We start from the raw sequence: 22,022 nt of genomic DNA, 5'->3' as shown, positions 1-22,022 counted from the left end.
TGTATATATATATATATATATATATATATATATATATATATATATATATATACATATATATATGTATATGTATGTATATATATATATGTATGTATATATACACACACACATATATGTATATATACATATTTATATATGTATGTATATATGTGTGTGTACATATACATATTCTGTATGTATGTATGTGTGTGTGTGTGTGTGTGTGTGTGTGTGTGTATTATATATATAAAGAAAAACTGGTTGTTTGGCGAGTTCATTCACATTTGTCTTTTTGGACAACCCCGTTGTTCCTCCTCTTCATAATTTTTTCTATTTGTGTCTTCAGAATCTCATTTTTCAGAGCTTCCTATCCCTCCTGGAATGACCTCCTCTGTAGAACATGGATCCCTAACTCTCCTTTCTCTGAAGCCTTTGAAATCTAGTCTCCTAAAATCCAGAGTGTGCAGTAGACAATTTTCTTTATCACAAATTCCAAAATGGAGTTGTCATTCGCCCCAAGCTTCTGATCATTTCCACACCAGCCAACAATTTCTTTTTGTTGGTGATAAGTTCTAGGATGGAATTTTCATTTCCTGGTCCTTTCACCTTTTGCAGACTGATGTCATCAATAGGAATGTCAAGGAATAATTAACTGCTCTGCTTTGGCAGAGAGGGAGTTCCAGGAGTTGTCCAGATAATTTTCCAATTACTCTTCTCATGCTTCTGTCCTAGGCTTATGATCTATTTCCTAATTTTCTAACCTATTTCTTTTTCCAGTTCCAAGTGCACTACAGTAAATTTTGTGATAATTTCCCTTCTTTTTCTGCCTTCTTCCAAGGTCCCCATTGTGTTTAACCCATATGGTACTTGGATTTCCTTATATGAGTACAGTTTTTTTAACATCAGTCACTTTCCAATAACTCACCACCCTGTATATCAGTAGGACCATTTCTTGCAATTCAGAAAAGCAATAAAACAAACCAAATCAATGCATCATTCATGCTTGACAGCATAGATAGCATTATGCAACTGTAGTACAGTACCTTTTTTTTAAAGAGAAGTAGATTTTATCACCTTCTCTTCGAAATCATGATCGGCTATCACATTAATAATCTGAATTGAGATACCCTTTAATTTTTTTTTGCCTTCACACTACTGTGGTCATCGTGCATATTGTTGTCTTGGTCACTGTTTTCCACCCTGCATCAGATCATACAAGTTTTCTCAAGTTTGCCTGAATTCTTTGTAGTATCAGTGTCTTTCAACACAATAGTATTATGTTATCTCGACAAATCACAGTTTATTCAGAGATTTCTCTGTTGATGGAGACCCACTTTCCATCCTTTTTTTGTTTGTTTTTGCTACCATAAAAATAGATATTTTCTTTCTAGAACATCCAGCTTCCTTCTTGTCTGGAAAAGCTTTCTTTTAATCTGTTTTTGAGTTTGAAATTGTCAATGGTCCTTCTTCCTCTTCTGGTGCGACATTCTTCCCCCTCCCAAGCACTTGACACAGATTAAGATACTTCAGATTTTTTTCTTCTTTATTTTTATAATGAAATTGTACCATTTATTTAAGGAACACTTCATGTTCCTTGGTAACCTGTAGAGTACTTACATTCTAAGACTCTCACCTAGAGGACCAGCCTCTGTTTTCAACATAAGTAGCAGCAATCATTTGGCAGCGTTTAAAATACAAACATTGGCAGAAATATAAGCATTGCTCAGTTTTTCAGGTAAGTGCAAAATCTTTCTTGCTTTAAATAATTGCTGGAAATGAGAGCCTTAGTATAATTTCTTTCTAGAAGCTATCCTGGGAAAACACAGTGGAAAATTGCTATGGGAGCCTTCAACTCTTAAACAGCTTAGCTCAGCTTCATTTCCTTTTAAAATTTTCTAATGACAAGGTAGAAAAATGAAATGTTAGTGGCTAGATTTTCGACTATTGATGTTAGAAATATGAGAAAACTGTGATCTTTAATTCTGATGATTGGTTAGAAATTTCTACCCATAAAGGAATGATCTAAATAAGTGATCTAGTGAAAGCAAATGAGTAATTTGGTGATTTAAGGAGTACTGAGTAGTTAAATTGGAGATGGACTGGTTTCCCTATCTTACAGCTAGTACTAGGACATTATAATGTGGTGGATAGAGTGTCATACAGAGTCAAGAAAACCAGTGCTCAAATTACTGGCTGTGTAATTGGACAAGCTCTGTATGAAGTCACAACCTTTCTGAACTTCAAGTTCTTCTATAAAATGTGGATAATACCTTTGGAGCTATTGCAAAACAAAAGAAACAATGCAGAATACATTGTAAACTTTACGGTGCCATATAAATGTCAATTATTAATAAATTTAGATACTTCTTGTAATCAATAACCTTTTCCCTACATAGAATAATACAATTTAGAACTGGGTGGACTCTGGATATTCTAGACTAGAATTTCAGATTATTTGAATCTCCTATTGATAGTGAATATTTCATCTAATTACATTTCCCCTCCCCCCATCTTCCTCAGCAGACCGTCCCATTTATGATTCTCATTGTCAATCTAATTTACTTTCTCTCCTTATCTGTTGTATCACTGCTTGCTGTCTATAAACATGCCCATGTGCCCCCCATTCTTACACAATGAGTATGTACAGAGTGCTCAACTGTTGTAATACCAATGTGGACTTTGACTCACATATCCGATATTCTGTAACTGGCTCTGTTCTGCTAACTAAATGATGGAAAGGATCCTCTTTGATTGACTGTAGGACTGGAACTTTAGTATATTCAAAAGGCACTAGACAACCCTAGCCTGCTCTTTTTAGTCTAACTTCTTACTACCTTTCAGTACTATAATGCTTGATGTCCTAGAGACTAAGACAAATGCAACTGATGAGGAAATTTAACTTTGAAGTATGGATAGCAGTGTGTTGCTAAATGTTTAATAACTAGCTTTCTGGGAGAAAGTTGCACACATGACACACTTTTACTTTTAATCTGCACATTTTTCCTATCACTTTTTTAAGAATAGATACACAACAATACAGTGGTCAATATTTGCCAGTTTCTGAGGTATAAAAAAAATTAAAATTGGCTCTTGCAAGTTTGTTTGAGTTGGCTCCAGCACGTCATTGAATATGGGCCTAATTCTCTTTGTGTTTATTCTTCCAATTGTGGGTGGAGTAAATTAGAGATAGATACAACCTCGTGAAGTCCGAAGGTTGTTGTGTTTGTTCTTTGTTCTTGCAGAGGACCATGACATCAAGATGGTGACATGATTTGCAGTTGACTTTGATTTGAGTGAGGGAGGGCTGTGCAAGATCACCAGCCTCACTTTCTCCTCCAGAGCCATCTGGATTCAGTGGCCTGATATTCATCAGGATGATTGGAGATGACCTAGAATGTAATGGGAGACCCTGGCCCTTTTAAAATAAGGTCTTTTCAGCTTCTTGTCTTGAGTGAGGTAACACCCATTCATTGAATAGGCCACTTCAAGAAGTGAGTCAAGGGATGGTCCTTTTAATAAAAAAGAAAGAAAGAAAATCAAACCTGGAGGGAAAGACCCCCAGAGTTGCTGACCAAAAGAGAAAGTTACTATTTACATTCACTCTGAGTAAGGGAGTCAGGAGGGCCCCAAAATGACCATTAAGTGATGCTTGGGCAGGGACCTATTTCCAATATAGGAGAGTGAGCCACCCAAGATCCTATGTAGTCTATGCCAGGCTTAGCAACCAGCCAGTCCAGTATAAAGTCCAGTATGCGCTAAGGTGCAAGAAGCAGCTACTGAGACCCAGCCCAAGAGCAACAGAGATATAGACTCATGCTGTGGCTATGCGATAATTAGAAGTGAACTTGGAGGGACCAACAATATTTGAATATTATCTTGTCTGAACTAATTCTCTTCAAGGATAAAGGTGATAAAGTGCTCCCCTGATGTTAGAAGGGAAATGTTTATACTTCTGTATTCGCTGTGTCATTGAAGCGTGATAAAAGAATTTCTGGCTTATGCTTTTTGTCAGCGCTGTGCTAAGAAAAGCTCTACACCTGCCTCTATTTTGAGCTTCCTAACACTGCTTGAAGCAAACAGGTCATGTGTCCCACTGAAGGCTGCAAAAGAGAGTCTGGGACATTAACTTCAACTCTGGTTTTGACTAACTAGTTCCCTGACCTTCCTAATGCAGACATCTTTATGTTTCTTTTCTGTTTGTTTCCTGATGTGTAAACCCTTGCCTTCCTCTTCCACTTCATGTGATATTCCATTGCACTCATTCTATTTATATAGGTTGTGGTCTCCATTTATATAAGGTTTCTGAAACTGATGTTCAGGGCTTACTGACTTTATGGCAGTGAAACATGTGTTCTGAGCATAATAAAACTGCAGTAACTCCCTCTGTGGCATTGATTAGGTGATTGATTGTGGTACCTAATCAACAGCTTCTTGGATAATTTAAAAACTAATTGATGCTAACTGGTTAATGGAATTGTCGTGTTAATCACTGGCAGCTAACATTGGGGGAAAACACAGAGGACCCTAGTCAATATCATTAGAAAAGAGACACTTAAACCCCTTAGGGATACCCCTAGAACCATGAAGAGGAGATATAGCCAATTTTACTCTGGGAAAAGGAGAACAGAGTAATTGAGATACTAAAAGCCCTCATTTGAGCCTTCAATCCCTATTAACTTCTTTTCAGCTTTCTTTTCTCTCAGTCTCTGTTAAACCCTCTGCAATATGGCTTGCAATTCCATAATTCAATTGGTTTCTCTCTCCAAAGTTACCAATTATTTCTTTTTTTTCCAATTATTTCTTAATTGCCAGAATAAACAACCTTTTTTCACACCTCTTCTTTCTTGACCCTATTGTACTCTTTAATACAGTTTATTCCTTCCTTAGGCACAATGTTCTCTCCCGGTTCTTCATCTTAAACTGAATCTCCTGGAGATTCCAGTTTAGTTGGGTTTCTACCTTTCTTCATACTAAATCATACCTATAGTCACTTTTAGAAGTCACAGCAGAAAGCTCTGTGGAGAGAAAAGATTATTATTCTAGAAAAAGGCCAGTATTATTTTACTTCTATAGGAAGAATTTTAGCACTCTTGAATCTTGATAATTCTAAGTTGTTTTTATTTATTAAATAAATATTTAAATAAGTAAAATGAAAAGTTTCACTATTTTGCTGTCATTTTTTTTGCAAGTGATTTTTTTTATTGGAGGGGTATATTTTAATTTTTTTAAAAAATGTTTTATATTTTATTTTTAATCTGTCAAAATCTCCTCCTCCCCCTTCCCCTTAAGAATACAAGAAAAATAAAAGCAATTACAAATACAGATGGTCGATTAAAACAAATGTCAACAGTGCCCATGTCCAAAGAGAATTTGTCTCATTTTACATTCTGAATTCTTCACAAAGTAGTATGTTTCATTGTTAGCCCTCTGGAATCATGGCTGCTCATTATGCTGATAAGAAATTAGCATAATAGTATTACATCATATTAATGAATTGTAACTTGTTCATCTATTTTCATCTAATATGGGCACCCCCTCAGATTCCCATTCTTTATCACTTCAAAGAGCTAGGAACATTTTTGCACATCCTTAGAGTTTGTTTTGCTTAAGCTCAGTCCCTAATACCCTCTCTCAAATTCCCAGTGCCCCCTTCTCCTTTTTATTTCACTGTTGAGTGAAACATATTTCTGCACCAAACTCTCTCTGTGTGTATGTATTCTTCCTTCATTTAACCAGTTCATTTGAAAGTGAGGTTCAAGTGTCAGTTACTTCTCCTATTCTCTCCTCCTTATTTGTGTAGATGTCTACTTGTGCATCTTGGTTATGTGAGATAATTTTTGCTAACTTACCTTTCCTCCTCCCACCTCCTCTTCCTTGCTCTTTCCATTCTTACCTTAAGATCATCAACTTATAACAGAATTGCTCCCAGGTCTTGTTCAACTGGTTTAACTGTATTCACTATATGATCCCTGATGATGGTAGGGCTCCATGGGGACATATACATACGTACATACGTACGTACGTATGTACGTACGTATGTACGTATGTATGTATGTATGTATGTATGTATGTATGTATCTATCTATCTATCTATCTATCTATCTATCTATCTATCTATCTATCTATATCTCATCTCCCTATATTTGAATTAAGCAGTTTATCCTTGTTTAATCTCATTGTTTTTTATTCATGTTTATTATATTTTTCTTCAATCCTGTGCTTGAATTTCAAAGTTTCTACATAGCTCTGATCTTTTCATCTGGGATGGTTAGAAGTCCTCTCTTTCATCAAAGGTTCATTTTTTCTCCCTTCCTCTTCCCACCACATTATAATCAGTTTTAATGGATAAGTTATTCTTGACTATAAGCCCATATCCTTTGCCTTCTGGAATACTGCATTCCAAGTTCTTTACTTCTTTATAGTAGTGGTTGCTAAATCATGTATGATCCTGACTATAGGTTTTAGTACCTGAATTCTGTCGTTTTAACTACCTGCAGTAATTTTTTTTCTTTGAACTAGAAACACCATATTTTGGCTATGATATTTCCAGGTTTTTTCATTTGGGGAGTTTTTAAGGATAGAACTGGTTAATTCTTTCTGTTCCCACTTTGCCTTCTAGTTTTTTGACACACTTATTCTTTATGATTAGATTGTTTCCAATTAATTTTTAACCTATCTTTCTATGGCCCTTTATTAAATGTAATTTTTATTGCATCATGATCTGAAAAGGATACATTGACTATTTCTGCCTTTCTACATTTAATTGTCAGGTTTTTAATGCCCTAATACATGGTCAATTTTTGTGTAGGTGCTATGTACTTCTGAGAAAAAGGTATATTCCCTTCTATCCTCATTCAATTTTCCCCAAAGATCTATCATATTTAACTTCTCTAAAATTCTCTTCACCTCCTTAACTTCTTTCTTGTTTATTTTGTAGTTGGATTTATTTCCTTTTGAAAGGGGAAAGTTGAGGCTCCCCATGAGTATAGTTTTACTGTCTACCTCCTCCTGTAATTCATTTAACTTTCTTAAAAATTTGGATGCTATACACTACCACCTCCCTCAATCTTCCCTCCCTTCTATCATTCTCCCTCACTTTTCTTGTTCTCCTTCTCTTCTGCTTCCCTATAGGGTGAGAAAGATTTGTATACCCAACTGATATTGAGCCAATTCCAATGACAGCAAGATTCAAGCAATGCTCACCTCTCCGCCTTTCTTTCCCTCCACTGAAATAGGCCTTTTGCACCTCTACATATCAGATAATTGAACCCATTTTACCTCTCCCTTCCCTCTTCTACCAGTGCAATCCTTTTTTTCACCACTTATCTTTTTTATATCATCCCACCAAAACCAACTTATACCCATACCTTCTGTCTACATATACTCTTTCTAACTGTCCTAATAGTGATACAGTTCTTAAGAATTACAAGTATCATCTTGTATAGGGATATAAATAGTTAAACATTATTGAATAACTTATGTTTTCCTGTTCCTGTTTCCCTTTTACTTCTCTTGAGTTATATTTGAAAATGGAATTTTTTGTTTAGCTCTGGTCCTTTCATCAGGAATGCTTGAAAGTCCTCTATTTCATTGAATACCTATTATTTTCCCCCTGAAAGATTATGCTCAGTTTTGCTAGGCAGATGATTTTTGGTTGTAATCCAAGCTCGCTTGCCATCTAAAATATCATATTCCAAGCCCTCTGATCCTTTAATGTGGAAGATGCTAAATCTTCCGTAATCCTGACTATGGCTCCTTAATATCTAGATTATTTCTTTGTGGTTGCTTGCAGTATTTTCTCCTTGACCCAAGAGGTCTGGAATTTGGTGATAATATTCCTAGGCATTCATTTTGGAATTTCTTTCAGGAGGTGATTGGTGGATTCTTTAATTGCTATTTTACTTCTCATTCTAGGATATCAGGGCAGTTTTCCTTGATAATTTCTTGAAGATGTTGACCAGGCTTTTTCTATGATTATAGCTTTTAGTAGTCTACTAATCTTTAATTCTTAAATTATCTCTCCTGGATCTATTTTCCAGATAAATTGTTTTTCCAATGAGATATTTTACATTTTCTTCTATTTTTTACTTTTGTTTGATTCTTGATCCTACATGGAGTCACTAGTTTCCACGTGCCCAATTCCAGTTTTTAAGGAATTATTTTTTCAGCTAGCTTTTGTACTTTCTTTTTCATTTGGCCAATTCTACTTTTTAAGGAATTGTTTTATTCAGTGGATTTTTGTACGTTCCCTCCTCCCCCTTTTTGTTTCTTTTCTAAGCTATTGACTCTTTTTTCATGAATTTCTTGTATCTCATGTATTTTCTCAATTTTTCTTCTACCTCTCTTATTTGATTTTTAAAATCTTTTTTGAGCTCTTCTACTAGTTCTTTTCGGGCTTCAGATCAATTCTTATTTCTCTTTGAAGCTTCATAAGTAGGTGCATTGACAGTGTTGTCCTCTTCTGAATTTGTGTTTTGATCTTCCCTTTCACCATAGTAGCTTTCTATGGTCAGGATTTTTTGTTTATTTGTTTTTTGCTCATTTTCCACCTATTTCATGACTTTTAAAGTTGAGTTCTGCTGCTGGGGTACAGGGGGCACTGTTCCAAGTTTCTTGTGTCAAGGGTCAGAGGCCTGGCCCTTGACTGCTGCAAGCCTTGGTTGCTGACCTGTGCTGGGGTAGGGGTCTCCCATTGACTTGCCCAGGCACTCCCTGTGCTGAGCTGTGCTCCCCTTTTACACAATAAGACAGACCTTTTCCTCAGTTTTTCTAAATTGGATTGGGTTAGAAAATTGTTTCAATCTATCCTTTGTGGGTTCTGCTACCCCAGAATTCATTTTGAGGTATTATTTAAAGTTGTTTGGAGGGGAATTTGGGAGACTTCAGGCAAGTCTCTGTCTTTGCTTGCCATCTTGGCTCTACTTCTTTTACCCTCTAGTTCTAAGAGATCTGGACAATTTTCTTGAATTGAAATATGTCTAGGTTTCTTTCTTTTCTTTTTGAACATGAAAATCAGATAGTTGAATGATTCTTAAAACTCTTCTCCTTGAACTATTTTCTAGGTCGGTTGCTTTTGCTCTGAGATAACTTATATTTCCTTTTTAGTTCTTTTTAGTCTTTTCACTTTAATATTTCTTGTTGTGTCATGGAATCATGGGCTTCTATTTGGTCCATTCTAATTTTCAGGGAGTATGTTGCTTGGGCAGGGTTTTGTACATCTTGTGCCAAGTTATTAATTCCTTTCCTAATTCATAGTTAATTTATTTTCCAATGTTTTCCTCAAACAACCTCATTTAATTTATAAGAATAAATTTTTTAACTTATAAATTGTTTCATCTCTTCCAGGAATTCTATTTGAACTTGTGCCCAAACTGTGTTTCACTTTAACATGTTGCTTATAGATATTCTGAAGTAATTTTTTTTTTGAGTTTGTGTGTTGAGCTTCCTTTCTACCATAATAGTTCTTTATAGTGAGAGTTTTTCTTGATTGGTCCTATTGTTGCTTTCTTGGGTTATTAAAAGCTGCATTATTCCAGGATGTCAGGCTAGGGATGTGTGTGCTTTTAGTGCTCCTGCAGTGGTGTAAGTTAGGGTAAAGTCTGGTTGCTGCATCTCCCTTCCCCCCAAATCTGCAAATTCCTGACCTAGGTTTGAGCCTAAGCAAGAAAAAATTGCTGCTAAATGCAGCCCATTTGAGCCAGCTGAAAGGCTCTCTTGATTCAGAGTTGCAGAGTCATGATTCCCCTTTGGTCTGGCATTCTTATCCTTCTTAGTCCTCTGGACTAATCATAGGCTGGATAAAATACTGGAAATGAGCTCCTGCTATGCACCTGGGGTCTCAGCCACAGATAGCATTGTTAATGCTGACTTTGAACTTTGTCTTTTCAGTACACATCTCAGGAACACCCCCGCTCCTCGGATCTGTGATCTGGTTGCAAAGCTGCCAGTTTCCACCTGTCCCCATCTCAGTGCCCAGTATTGTCTGGTAAAACCCTGTTGTGAGTCTGGGACTTCCTATTTCCCTGGTGCCTAGCTTCTCCCTGGGTGTTGGAATGCTTGATCTGTCTGCTCCTGATCCAATTCTGTCTCCACTGTCCAAAGACCTCCCTGGTTGTCTCCCTATGTTGAGGTAAGCTGGATAAATGACTCACTGTGACTTTTTCTGGATATCCCCAACTGGATTTGCTTCATAATCATTGTTGGGGGAAAAGTGGAACTTAGAAGTTGGGCAATTTCTTGTCTCAGCTTCTAATCCCCAATGTTTCTTCCTTCTGTCACTCTCTATCTTTCTTTGGAACCTAATGATAACTAATAGCTTCTTAATCTCAAAGTCTAAGTTAAATGACCAGAATTAACTAAATAGAATTTTTAAAAGCAACCAAATTTCTAAAAAGTTAAGTAAAAGAATAATTACATTGATTATCTAGCTATTTCCTTGGATTTTAAATTCTGAGCTCTCTCTAGCAGAAGCTGATAATGTATTTTAAAAAGTTAATGAAAATATGATTTCCATAACAGTGTCAAATAACTTGTGAAAACTCGTTTGACTGGTATGGCCTCAACCCTCCCTCCTCCCACTAGAAGTATGCCAAGGCTAATAAACTCAGAGACAATGTCATTAATGTTCTTCAGTCATTCTTAGGAATAATACCTTTAGTGAAAAGTTCTCAATGTCTCTACCGCTCATTCCTTATCTCTATTAGGCAATTAAAAAAATACTCTCATTTTACTGTTCCTACAGATAACAGGGAAGTCTCCTATTGGTATCATGTTGCCCCTTTGTACAAAATTCTATATAAGTCTGGGACCTGAAGGACTCTGGATTTCAACTGGAAAATGGGTACCTCCAACCCCACTCTTTCCTCTGTGTTACACACTATGAATGGGTGAATGTTTAACAACTGGCTCTTTGAAAAGAAAAAGTATGCGGGCCACATTTTAAAATTTAATCTATTTTTTTAAACATTTTCTTTCTTAACATTAACTTTATTAAGTCTAGACAATAAATAAAACAATGGGTCAAGTTTTGATTTGTAGCATTTGCTGACTTCTGAGGTGTAAATGCACAAACTGAACATTAAATAATGGGATTTTGTGAACAGTATGAACTGGCTCCAATGTGTCCCTGCCATACCCCAAGACTGCCTCTGCTAGTAGCTGTTCTCCTATTGTGAGTAGTGATAAAGTTGGTCAAAGCTATCTGTTTGGGCTGTAACTTTTCATCTGTACTTTGCATTACAAACTGGTGGCAGCTGAGATGAAAAGAATTTTTGGCAACTTGATGGCTGTTAGAAAGAAAGGGGGTTAAGGGAAGGGAAATGCAAGAGGATGGAATCTCTGCAGTGGAGAGTGGTAGAAGAGAACTTTTCTCTCAGACACCTTGGGGTTTTGAGTGATGGGTTGCTTATGAACAGGAAATTAACCCCAAGGGAGCCAAAGCTATTCCTCAAAGTGATAGAAGCTGACACTCAGGAGGGGGAGGGAGCAGCAGGAACAGATCCTAGAACAACACAAACAGCCAGAATCCACTGGGTAACAACTATTACTCAGTTACAAAATGGCAGGCTACATACAGAGATGCGGATGTATAGTGAGAAGGAGCTTGGTAGTGTTCAAGACAGGTCTCTACACAATAGGGAGGATTACCCAGTGTTTACAGGCAGGTGGTGGTCCATCTCACAAAAGCAATTTCTACCATAAGATAGGAAGCAGTCAGTCTTTCTCTGTCTTTATGATAACCTCAAATGAGATGCCTCCCAGAAGGTATCATTATAACCCAAAACATCACTGATGCATTTAGTATCTGGAGAACCACCCAGGTGATTTCCCTAATGGAAAGACAGTGTAGCAGGAAATCCTTAGTCTAATAAATCTAATTGATTAGGGGAGGGAGAGAGGCAACAGGGTTTTGTTAATAAATAAGACTAGACAAGAGACCACTGGGATAAGGTGCAGGGTTATTTTAAGAACTTTAAAAGTGAAAATCTGTTATGGCTTCAGCCCTCCTATGATTAAGTATGTCAAGGCTCATAAACCTAGAGACTAGGGCATTTACACTTCTCATCTGTAAAACTTCGAGGATGTAAAAAGAACATAAGAAAGGTCATGTGGTGGCCCTCCATCTATTAATGCATCAATGATGTGTTGGGTTGTAATCATGTCACCAGGGGAGGTGTCTCCATTCAGGTTGTCATAAAATACTCTAAAAGTTCCTTTAAGAATAATCTCTGAGAGTATGTAGTCAGAAAGCAAGAACAAGTCTCTCAAGGCTGAATGAGTATAGGAAGCATCCATTGTAAAACGCCCATGGTATATTTAAAGTTGAGTGAAGCCTGGGTCCAGGGGGATGAGTAAGCTGCAGGATCTTTCACATTCAAAATGGTCAAGACTTGTGGAGAACATTAAGGAACAAGAGATCACAATGTAAGGTTCACACCAGTCATGGCAATCAATCGTCAGTCAGCCCAATCAGCGAAACTACAAGCAGTGTTCTTTTGTGGTGGACAGCCTGAGTCCCCACATGGCTCGGTGACAGCAGTGAAAAAGAAAGATACACAGGCAGGTGGGTGAAGATAAGGCAACTCCATTTAGTGATCCAAGGGTTAGGGTATTTATAGACAGAAACTGCAAGTCTACATTGACATTCTACTTGTCTCCTGTCCTAGTGATTTGGCCAGTCTTATTGTCTTAAAGACTGTTAGCCTAGAGGGCATCTATTTTACATATCCCTTGTATTCTGTAGTTCTCTTGTTTATCTCATGGAGACAGTAACATCTGGGGGGCAGGGCTGGAGAGTTCTGGATGATAATGAGCACAGTTTCAAAGAACAGTTTCCCCTGAAGGTCTATCCTGAACTTGCCAGCTGTACTCTATCCTAGCCCTCAGAAATTCCCCCTTTCTTTTGCTGTAACCAGAGGTAAGGTACTTGGGCTTGAAGATCTTACCCAAGAGACAGAAGGCACGTATGAATCGGTGGTCAATACAGAGAAACAAAGGGATAGAGGTAATATAGATATGAGCCAATGGAACAGGGACGAGAAGGGATTTGTATTAGCAAAATAATCCCAAATCACACTTGCAGCTTCATTGGGGTCAAGATTTTCGTTGGAGGCCGGACCTATATTATTAGCAATCTGAATAAGATCTTCAATATCCAAAGCAAGACTGCTATTCCCCATATCCCATTCAAATGATTTCTAATCTTAGTCCAATTATATAGAAAGCTATCATAATAGACAGGAGTAACACAAACAGAAATGAACCTATAATCACATCTCATGGATAATCTTGTTTCAAGAACATCAGCTTCGGTTAGTTTCCCTTAAAGCATCCATTAAGTGGTATGTACAGATAAACCAATTGATACAGAGGAAGCCAAGGCTGTCACAAAGCTTACAATGCCTAAAATAATGCAACTTATGCATCTTTTCTGTCTTACTTTCAACATTAACTGATTAAAAGTTTGATCAGATACAGACAGATACCAGCCTTTACTTTTGGTAGGCATTAAAGCAAACCTGGGACACATAATTACAGGTATAATGCTAGTGTTAGTTATATGAAAACCAATGCATTCAGTGATAGTGCAATTAAAGCATGTTATTTCCCAATTACAAAAGCAAAAAATTTTTTCTACCATATCAATGTTTCCCAAAACCCTTTGACCCATATCCTACCATAATTACCTCCTCTATCTTCCATCTCCATGTCATTACCCTAACCCAAGGTGGACTATGTACAAAAGTCTATCTATCTCCCTCTTGATCAGTTCCTTCTGCTGCAGTGGTCAGCTGGCAGGGGCCTAGAAGCAGAAGGAGTGTCTTCATTGTCCTGTCAGTTGGATGATCATGGCTTCTTCTTTTTCCTTGATCCTTATCTTCTCCTGTGTATGGCAGAGGTCAGATGTTTCTTTCCAGTATCCAGATAATTTCTTCACCATTTCCTGTGGAAATACAAGCATACCCTCGCCCCCACGTTAATACAGGGCCTGTCTTCGTGTTGTTCAATTTCACCTTCGCTTTTTTCCAATCAGTGAGGTGTGTTTTGCCTTTCTTAAACTGTTTTTGAGCAGGCGTAAGCCTCTCTCTATCTGGTGTCAGGAAATTTATGGTATACAACACCATGTCAGCTGATAATGTTTAATATAAAATTTTGGAATAATCTCTTTGTTCTCTCTGAAGCAAATTCAGAGAATGCCTCTTCCGATGTCAACAAAAGCCAGCCAGGGCTGACTTAACATTCCTTAAGAGACCTTTAACCTAAGACACTGTCTTGAATAATGGGACGTTTTCCATATCTTAATATTTGTAGACATATACTATGTTATGGCATGTTAATGGTAAAGAAAACACAGACATCTTGGGTCATAATTTCTGTGTGAAAGTTTGTCAAACTCTGTTATCTTATTGTATTTACAACCTATGCAATTAAGAAATTCCTTTCTCATGGTCTAGTTAATCACTTATGGAGACCATAAATCTGAAGGACACAGAACACTTCTTTGTCCTAAAACAGATTTAAGGCTGCCCAATTCTTTGTATCGGTAGCCAGAACATTTCTGGCTCCATAATGCATTATGTTACCGTTGTCTTTAATAGGGAATTGATTAATTAATTAGTTAAATCATAAAATGTATGCATTTAGCCTGTTGCCTTTTCTTTAACCAAGTTTTCAGGTCAACACAACTCTTCTTATTCTTTTACCTTCTTCTCCCCCTTTCTTTTGTTTTTGGGAGAGAGTTTTTACGTCATGATTGGGACGTTTTACAATGGCCTGACCAGTAGGATTATATGGGGTGCCAGTTCTATTCTGTTTTCTCTATGACAGACAGAATTTAGTAAAGGCTTGACTAGTATAGGCTGGACCCTTATCTGTTTTTATAATTTGTGGAGTACCTAGAGTTGCAAAACACGTAACAGATGATCAATAGTAAATTTTGTTGATTCTCCAGTCAGTGGGGTGGCAATAGTATCACCTGAATATGTATCTATAGTCACATGAGGGTATTTATTCCTTCCAAATTCAGGGGTGTATGTGATGTCCATATGCCATATTTCAAGTGGATTACATCCTTGAGGATTGATGGATGTATTTGATGGAGATAGCAAAAACAGAATGCAATGTGAACAAGACTTTACAGTGCTTCTTGCTTGTTCTCTAGTAATGTGAAATTGACTGCAGAGCATGGAGGCTGACTGATGAAATTGGTTGTGGGAATGTTGTGCTTCTAAAACTGTCAGTGTGAGCAAGCTGTTTGCTTGTCTGTTTCCCTCTAAAATAGGCCCTGGCAGTTGTGTATGAGATGGGACCCAAGATCTTTTGGGGTAAGGGATGAAGGTCTTAGCTTCTGAAATCGCTTCCTGCTGAGATTGGATGTCCCTGCCTTGATGGGTCCTGTTCAAGGGATACATAGCCTGAGCAGTTATCTGCAAGTTGATGGCTGGCACTCTGAAAAAGACTAACCTGGCAGGGAGGTTAGACAATGACCAAACAGGCACAAAAGGAATATAAATAAAAGATAATTTCCCTGGCATAACAGACAAAGGAAGGCCAGGCTAGGCCAAGGGCAACAGATTTGAATATGAAAGGCCAGATTAAGTGGGAAGATTCAGGAAGTCCTGGCTACAAATTTGAGTATGAAAAGCTAGGTTAAGTGGCAAAATTCAAGGGAAGTTCAGGGAGGTTGCCAGAGTCTGAACCCCATCATTAAGACTGCTTCACTCTCCTTTATATTTCTGCCATAGACAAGATAGCTCACAAGTTATCACTCTTCACTAGCACAACTGTATTGTCTTAAACAAGAGATTTCAAACTTGAACCTTACAACTGAATAGATGTACGTTGTTGTTTCACAGGCTAGTTTCTCCTGTAATTACATTTACTCGGGAAGAAAAACTTGTTAATAAGTTCAAACACTAATTTTAACTTTTGCTTGGGCCATGGAATGACTTCAAATTCAGATTAAAACAGCAAGATATTTTCTGCTTTATAGATCATTATATATTAATTTATCAATACACTTTCTTGAAAATGAAAATTTCGTAGGCTTTACAAGAGAGATTGTTTTAAAATATTTCTTTTAAAATAAACTTTTATAAAGAAAATTAGTTGAAAACCTTTAAAATGGTAGTTCTCTTCTCACTTTGAAACAAAAATAAACCTTTCAAATTAAAATCCATTACAACTTAGTTGTATATGAATGCCCAAAGTATTAGAACCAAATTCTTAATTATCACAAAATTCCTAGATAACACAAAATGCTTTAGTCAAAAAGGTATGATATAATCTCACCACAGTAAGAGACTGATTACAGAAAAACACTACTGCTTATAAAATCCTTTTAAATAATGGGGACATCTTAGGTGAGCCTTAAATAGTTTACTTAAATTGCTGAACATGTTCTAATTTTGAATAAAAATAGTATTAGATTTCCCAGTAAGATTACACAAAAGCAAGATGTTTTGTTGGTCACTTGCTATTGATCATAGAAATTTGCTATAGAAAACAAGGACATGTGACATAGCAAATATGACAGGATAAAGCATCCTTGACTTTGTTTGAATTCAGGTAAGAGTAAAATTATCCAATCATGCAGTATCTGTTTCATAGCCAGACTCACGAATAGTCAGGTGGGAAATATTCCCTTTGAGTAGCTTGTGGCATTTCTCTCAGATCAGATACTGTTTTAATTCAAACTTGAAACAAAAATATTTGTAGCCTCAAAAGTCTTTCACCTTAAACAGCAAAATTCACTAACCAGCTGAGAGTTACACAGTCATTTCTATTCTCATGGAGTTGCAGTAAGCAATAAAGATTTACCAGGACTCATATGCATAAGGGAATTCTATTTAAAATCTTTTCATTTTCAAGTTTAAAACTTGTCCTTGTATGGGATGGCTCAGATCCCTACTTCAATTAATTACTCAGAGGCCTCTCAAAGTGATGACAGAAAGTTTTTTTATTTGATTCTCGAGAAGCGGGACAATCCTATACCAGTTCACCTGGAGTAGGAAAGCCGAAGACAAAGAAAAGGCAGTGATTTATATAGACCCTAATGCAAGTCCCCGCCCCTCCCCCCCCCCCCCCGACCATTATTCTCATTAGCTGAGAATATGATCTTACATTCTAGACACAAAATCTAACCAATCCCTTTTGAAATGAAAACATTGAAGAATTAGGTAAACTTTATCCAATCATTGAGACGCTAATGTACTACACAGTTTTATATCCTTATATGGAATTATTCTGTTCTAAAAATATAGTAACCTTGAGCCTCTCAGTCTTACCTCACCCCTGGAAGAAGAATTACAATCTGAGAAGTCTTCACTAAACCTGTTCCACTCATCCTGATATAAAAGCCAATTTCCAAAAATCTTCTCCATTTATTACAACTTCTGAGCAAGTCCTATTCATTGTTTATAATTTTGCCAATCAAATTTAGGGTGGATGACTCTACCCACAGGGATGGTTTCCAGGGCCCTTAGCAATTTTACAAAAGAAAGGAGATTGGTACAGCACCTATGCCTGCCAACCCCCAAGCATACAGGAGGATTGTTCTGAATGTGCAGAACTAATCTGGTTAAAGTTTTCATTCAATTCCTTTCTTTCTACAGGCAGTAATCAATTAACAATTTTAGGTTTAGCATTAAAATAGTAACTCCAAATAACTCACTTAACAATCTTACAACTTTTATAAATGATATCCAAGTTGTTTTAAGTGAAACTTCTTTAACAGGCCAAGGTAAAGATACCTGGTTTTCTAAATGACAATTATGAAAACCAAAACATTATAAGATAAGGTTAGCAGGACTGAAAAAATAACATAACTGGTTTTACGCAATTTTTCCAACATCTTTTAGTTTCAACAAGATTCAGATTTGAAATTAGTTTCTCTAACACTGTTTCTGGATTACCGGGGTTACTCAATGTTTACAATACAAGACTATTACAATTTAAGAGCACAACAGTAACACAAATAGTGACCCTTAAGTGTCATTAATTACATTTCCAAACCATCACATATAAATATTATTAATAGAAGATTGGGCTTACTAAATGTAGGGGCTAGTTGGCTTGTGATCTCATACTGCTATGGCCCAACCTCAGGGTAAATTAAATTCCCTACTATTCTTTAGCATTCTTTTTCCTTGATCTAATCTGGGATGATAAGAGTTATCTTTAGCAGTCCTAATAATTCACTGTAGCCCCAGCTGGATGATGAGTCAGGACTGCAGGGCAAAAAAAAAAATCTTAATGGTTCTAACCTTTACTCAAGTAAATTTTACTTCTGTGCCCACTCCTTAAGAACTTCTTTGAAAGAGAGGGCTTTTGAATCTGTCAGCTGAAGTGAGGGAGACTTCTGGACAACTATCCAGGTATGCCAAGTCCCCTCCTTTCTACTGGAGCAAAAGCTTTATCTCTGCTGAGGTGTCTCTTTTTCAGATCTATGAATTTTTCCAAATAATATAACAAATTCTGACCTGTTAACCTGAGAACTTGATTAAAGAAAAGGCAACAGGCTAAATGCATACATTTTATGATTTAATTAATTAATTGATCAATTCCCTATTAAAGAAAACGGTAACATAATGCATTATGGAGCCATCTCCACCTCCAGGCTTCCTGCAAGTCCCAGCCCAGAATCCTACTTTCTACAGGAAGTCTTTCCCAATCCCTTTTTAATTATTCGGCAACAAAGGACAAACACAACTTATTCTGTACACAGCTCGTGGTACCTTGTTGTTTGCATTTTGTCTCCCCTACCAGACCGTGAATTCCTTGAGAGCATAGTCTGTGTTTTGCCTTTCCTTATACCTCCAATGCTTCACACTATGCACATAAATAGGCTTTTAAGAAATGATTATTGACTGACTAGTGGGTCCTCCAAGGTGAGATGGGGGAACAAAATGGTAGAAACCAGGTAGTGATAAATGGGACAGAGAACTGGAGAGACATTGTAGGTCTTGCTTACTTGTCCAACTATATGTCAGTGGGAAAGAAAGTGATTACATCTAGACAGGAAGAAATGCACTGGTGGAGAGAAGAACCCTAGATTCTGGTTTGCATCCTTCCTTATTATCGTAGGTAACACTGGACACTGGGTGGGAATTGATTGACTCCACTGACTTGTTGGATTTTCCAGCTGATCTTCACCCCTTGGCCATTACCACAGAGTAGAGGCAGCCAGACCCATGGAGTACCATGAAGATGCTTTTGCTTTTTGAGGTGACTTCATTTTAGAGATTTTTCTTCAAGTAACCCATTGTGAATCTACCAACATTCAGCTCCTTGGTTATGAAGACAACAACAATGAACTCCTTGTTCCTGATTCAAGCAACAGCAATGGCAGTTAACTTTGGCAACAGATGAATCTGTCACTTGGCTCCATGGTGGATCTGAAGTGCCTTCCACGCCTAGGTCTTCTGCAAGACAGGGTATAGCCACAAACCCTGACAATAATTTACTGTGTACATCAGGAGCTGGCTCACTAATTCCTTCACCATTCATCTTATACGTGCCCTGGAAGGGACAGGCTTTGATCTGATTGATGGAATAGAGGGAAAAGGGGAAGAGACAGTGAATCATCAGCTGGTGAAAAATGGTTTGATTGGTATGCTCCCAGCTCCCCAAGCTAATCAGCCAAAACACTGAGCAATTGCTCTTTTGGGTATTTTGATTGAACGACACCATTAGGTTTACATCCCTGCCTTCCCTACCCCTTCCTTTAGCGGTCCTACAGTAAACAGAGCAGAATCCTACAGTATCGAGCTGCCCCTTTGTCTAAAATTGTATACATTTGAGCAACCAGGGGCTCTGGGCTTTGATAACATCTTGCAACTGTTTCTCTAAGCTTGTGGCAGCAATAAAAATGGTTACAATTTAACTCTGGGTGGGTCGCTACAGTTCCCCCACAAGAGTAGGTGCAAGGAATCTGGGTCATTTGGCAAGTCTGCAATTGATACATTCTTTCATTCCGTTATCCAGGAACTTATTCAATTTGTGGCTGATCTTCTCTAACATCTTTAAACAGGCTCAGAGACTGGAAACTGAGGCTGCGCGGTAGATTCCAGGAGTTTGTCCTCGCGCCCCCTTTCCCCTTATTTTCGCTCCAGACTGGGGCGAGTTCAGAGGTGACGTCATGCAGTTTTACATATATTGCATAATCACCCTCTGGCCCCCTCCCCCCCAGTCCTCCGCCTCTGCAAAGGGGCTCAAGTTGTACTTTGTCCATTGCTTTCTCCCAATTGGGAAGCAGAACCAGGCCGGCTCAACGCAGATCTGGTGCCAAATCTCGCTTCCACAAAGGCTTCCCAGCCTCTGGACTGCGTGCCTCCACGGCCGGGACTCTAAACTGCTTGCCCCTGCCCCGTCCTGTCCAAACACGCCTGCGCAGTGAAGACTTCGGAATGGAGCGTTAACCCTCCAGCGCGCCTGCGCAGTGAAGTCTCCGGAATGGTTTCCCAGTCGTCCTGCGCGCCTGCGCACGGCCGGGACGTCACGACGCTCCGCGGCCGAGGTCGGGGGTCGGGCCGTGAGGTCGCCAAGAGGGCGGGGGTCGCGGGCGCTTCCCCGGCCGCGAGGCTGGGCTGCCCTAGGAACCCCCGGAGCCGCCTGGGGGTCCTGCCCGCGTGGCCGCCGCCGAGCGGGGTGTGACGGAGATAGATGAGGAGCCCGCCCCGGCGCAGGGGCTGCAGAGCGGCCGGTCCCCCGCCCCCTGGCGGGCCGCCCCGGCAGCCCGAGCGGCCTAGCCCCCCGAAGCGCGTCCGGGACGCCGATGGCAGCGCGCGGCCTGGCTCAGGCCCTAGCTACCGTGTGTCTCAGTGCGAGCCTGTCCTGGGTCGGCCGCGGCTCGGCTCCTCTGCAGCTTCCGGGGCGAGGGCCGCCCTACAGGTACCTCGCGAGGCCGGCCCCGACCCCGCTCGGGGGAGCGGACCCCGGAATTGTCGGGTCTGGGGGAGGGGGCCGAGGGCGCGCTGAGCCCCGCTGCCGTGCGCCCCCGAGTTGTGCGCCCCCCGCTGTGCACGGGGTACTTCCCCCACCTCCCTAAAATAATTCCTAGTTTAGTCCTGAAACCGTTTCCTGAGCATCCCCAGGCGTTCCTAGACACTGGGGGTGGGGGGTTGGAGGGGAGAGAAGGGAACCGCGCACACAAGCAAGGAGCTTGCATCGCATTGAAAAAACAATTATTTTTACAGTTGTGCAAATTATAAAAGTGTAATATAGAAACGTGAATTATAATTATTTGTTATTTTATTTTCCCTCAATTACATGGAAAAACGATTTTTAACAACCTTTTAAAAATTTTGGAGTTCGAAATTCTCTTCCTCATACTCCTCGTTGAGCAGGCAAGCAGTTTGATAACACGTTGTACATGTGTGGTCATTCTAGACGTTGACGTCGTTTTATTGATTGGGCAAATCCAGAAGTGACACTTGGACCTTTGAATTTTGTGCCTAAAGTGTAAAAAACCCCAATTACTCTATTAATTTCTGTATATGTTTTATGTTTTAGTGGAGGGCTTTGTTTCCATATTTGCTGTTAGATTTTACTGCCAATAGTGAGGTATACCTTTACTTTTTGTGTTTGCTTGAATATATGTGTATATGTGGTGTGTGTGTATATGTGTATGTATAATATACACACATTGGGATGGAAGTTGGAAGTCCTGTGCCATCTCTGCTTCCCCTTTACTCAGCTCAAAACTCAAAGAAACATTTCATACATGTGCCCATTCCTTTGGTCAAAAAAACCCCAAACAAATCCAGAGTACTTTAAGAAAGTCTATACTTAGCTGTTTTAAGACTTCCAGTTTCCATCCAAGAAGCATTGTTTTCAGTGTCAAGCTTAAGGATGTGAAAAAAAAAAACCAACAAAAAGTTAGTTGTGCTTTTGAAAACACCACTGTAAACGCCAGCTGCCAAGGTTGCATACAGAAGCACACTCTGGAGGCTTGCTGGTGGACCCTGGACTCAGGAGCTCCTACTTGCTGTGTGATCCTGGGCAAGTCACTTAATCCTGTTTGCCTCAGTTTCCTCATCTCAAAG

At 38.8% G+C, this 22,022-nt stretch overlaps 1 protein-coding gene across 6 annotated transcripts in view; it reads left to right on the top strand.

Moving 5' to 3' along the window:
• The first annotated feature begins 9,979 nt into the window (after positions 1-9,979).
• Positions 9,980-22,022, top strand: part of NUDT9 (nudix hydrolase 9) — a 40,839-nt gene continuing 28,796 nt past the window's right edge. For 4 of the 6 annotated variants that reach the window (XR_011970078.1, XM_072622461.1, XM_072622464.1 and 1 more), the window contains exon 1: positions 20,458-20,868. Coding sequence is in view for 5 of the 6 variants with exons in the window: in XM_072622461.1 (XP_072478562.1) it covers positions 20,753-20,868 (116 nt within the window). In the remaining variant the exon portion in view is untranslated. Of the gene's footprint in view, positions 10,109-20,456; positions 20,869-22,022 lie in introns of those variants that run through there. The other 2 variants (XM_072622463.1, XM_072622462.1) reach the window with 2 other exon arrangements.

This window comes from Notamacropus eugenii, chromosome 7 (assembly GCF_028372415.1).
Source record: "Notamacropus eugenii isolate mMacEug1 chromosome 7, mMacEug1.pri_v2, whole genome shotgun sequence".
Lineage (NCBI taxonomy): Eukaryota > Metazoa > Chordata > Mammalia > Diprotodontia > Macropodidae > Notamacropus > Notamacropus eugenii.
This window is presented reverse-complemented; position numbering and strand designations above follow the sequence as displayed.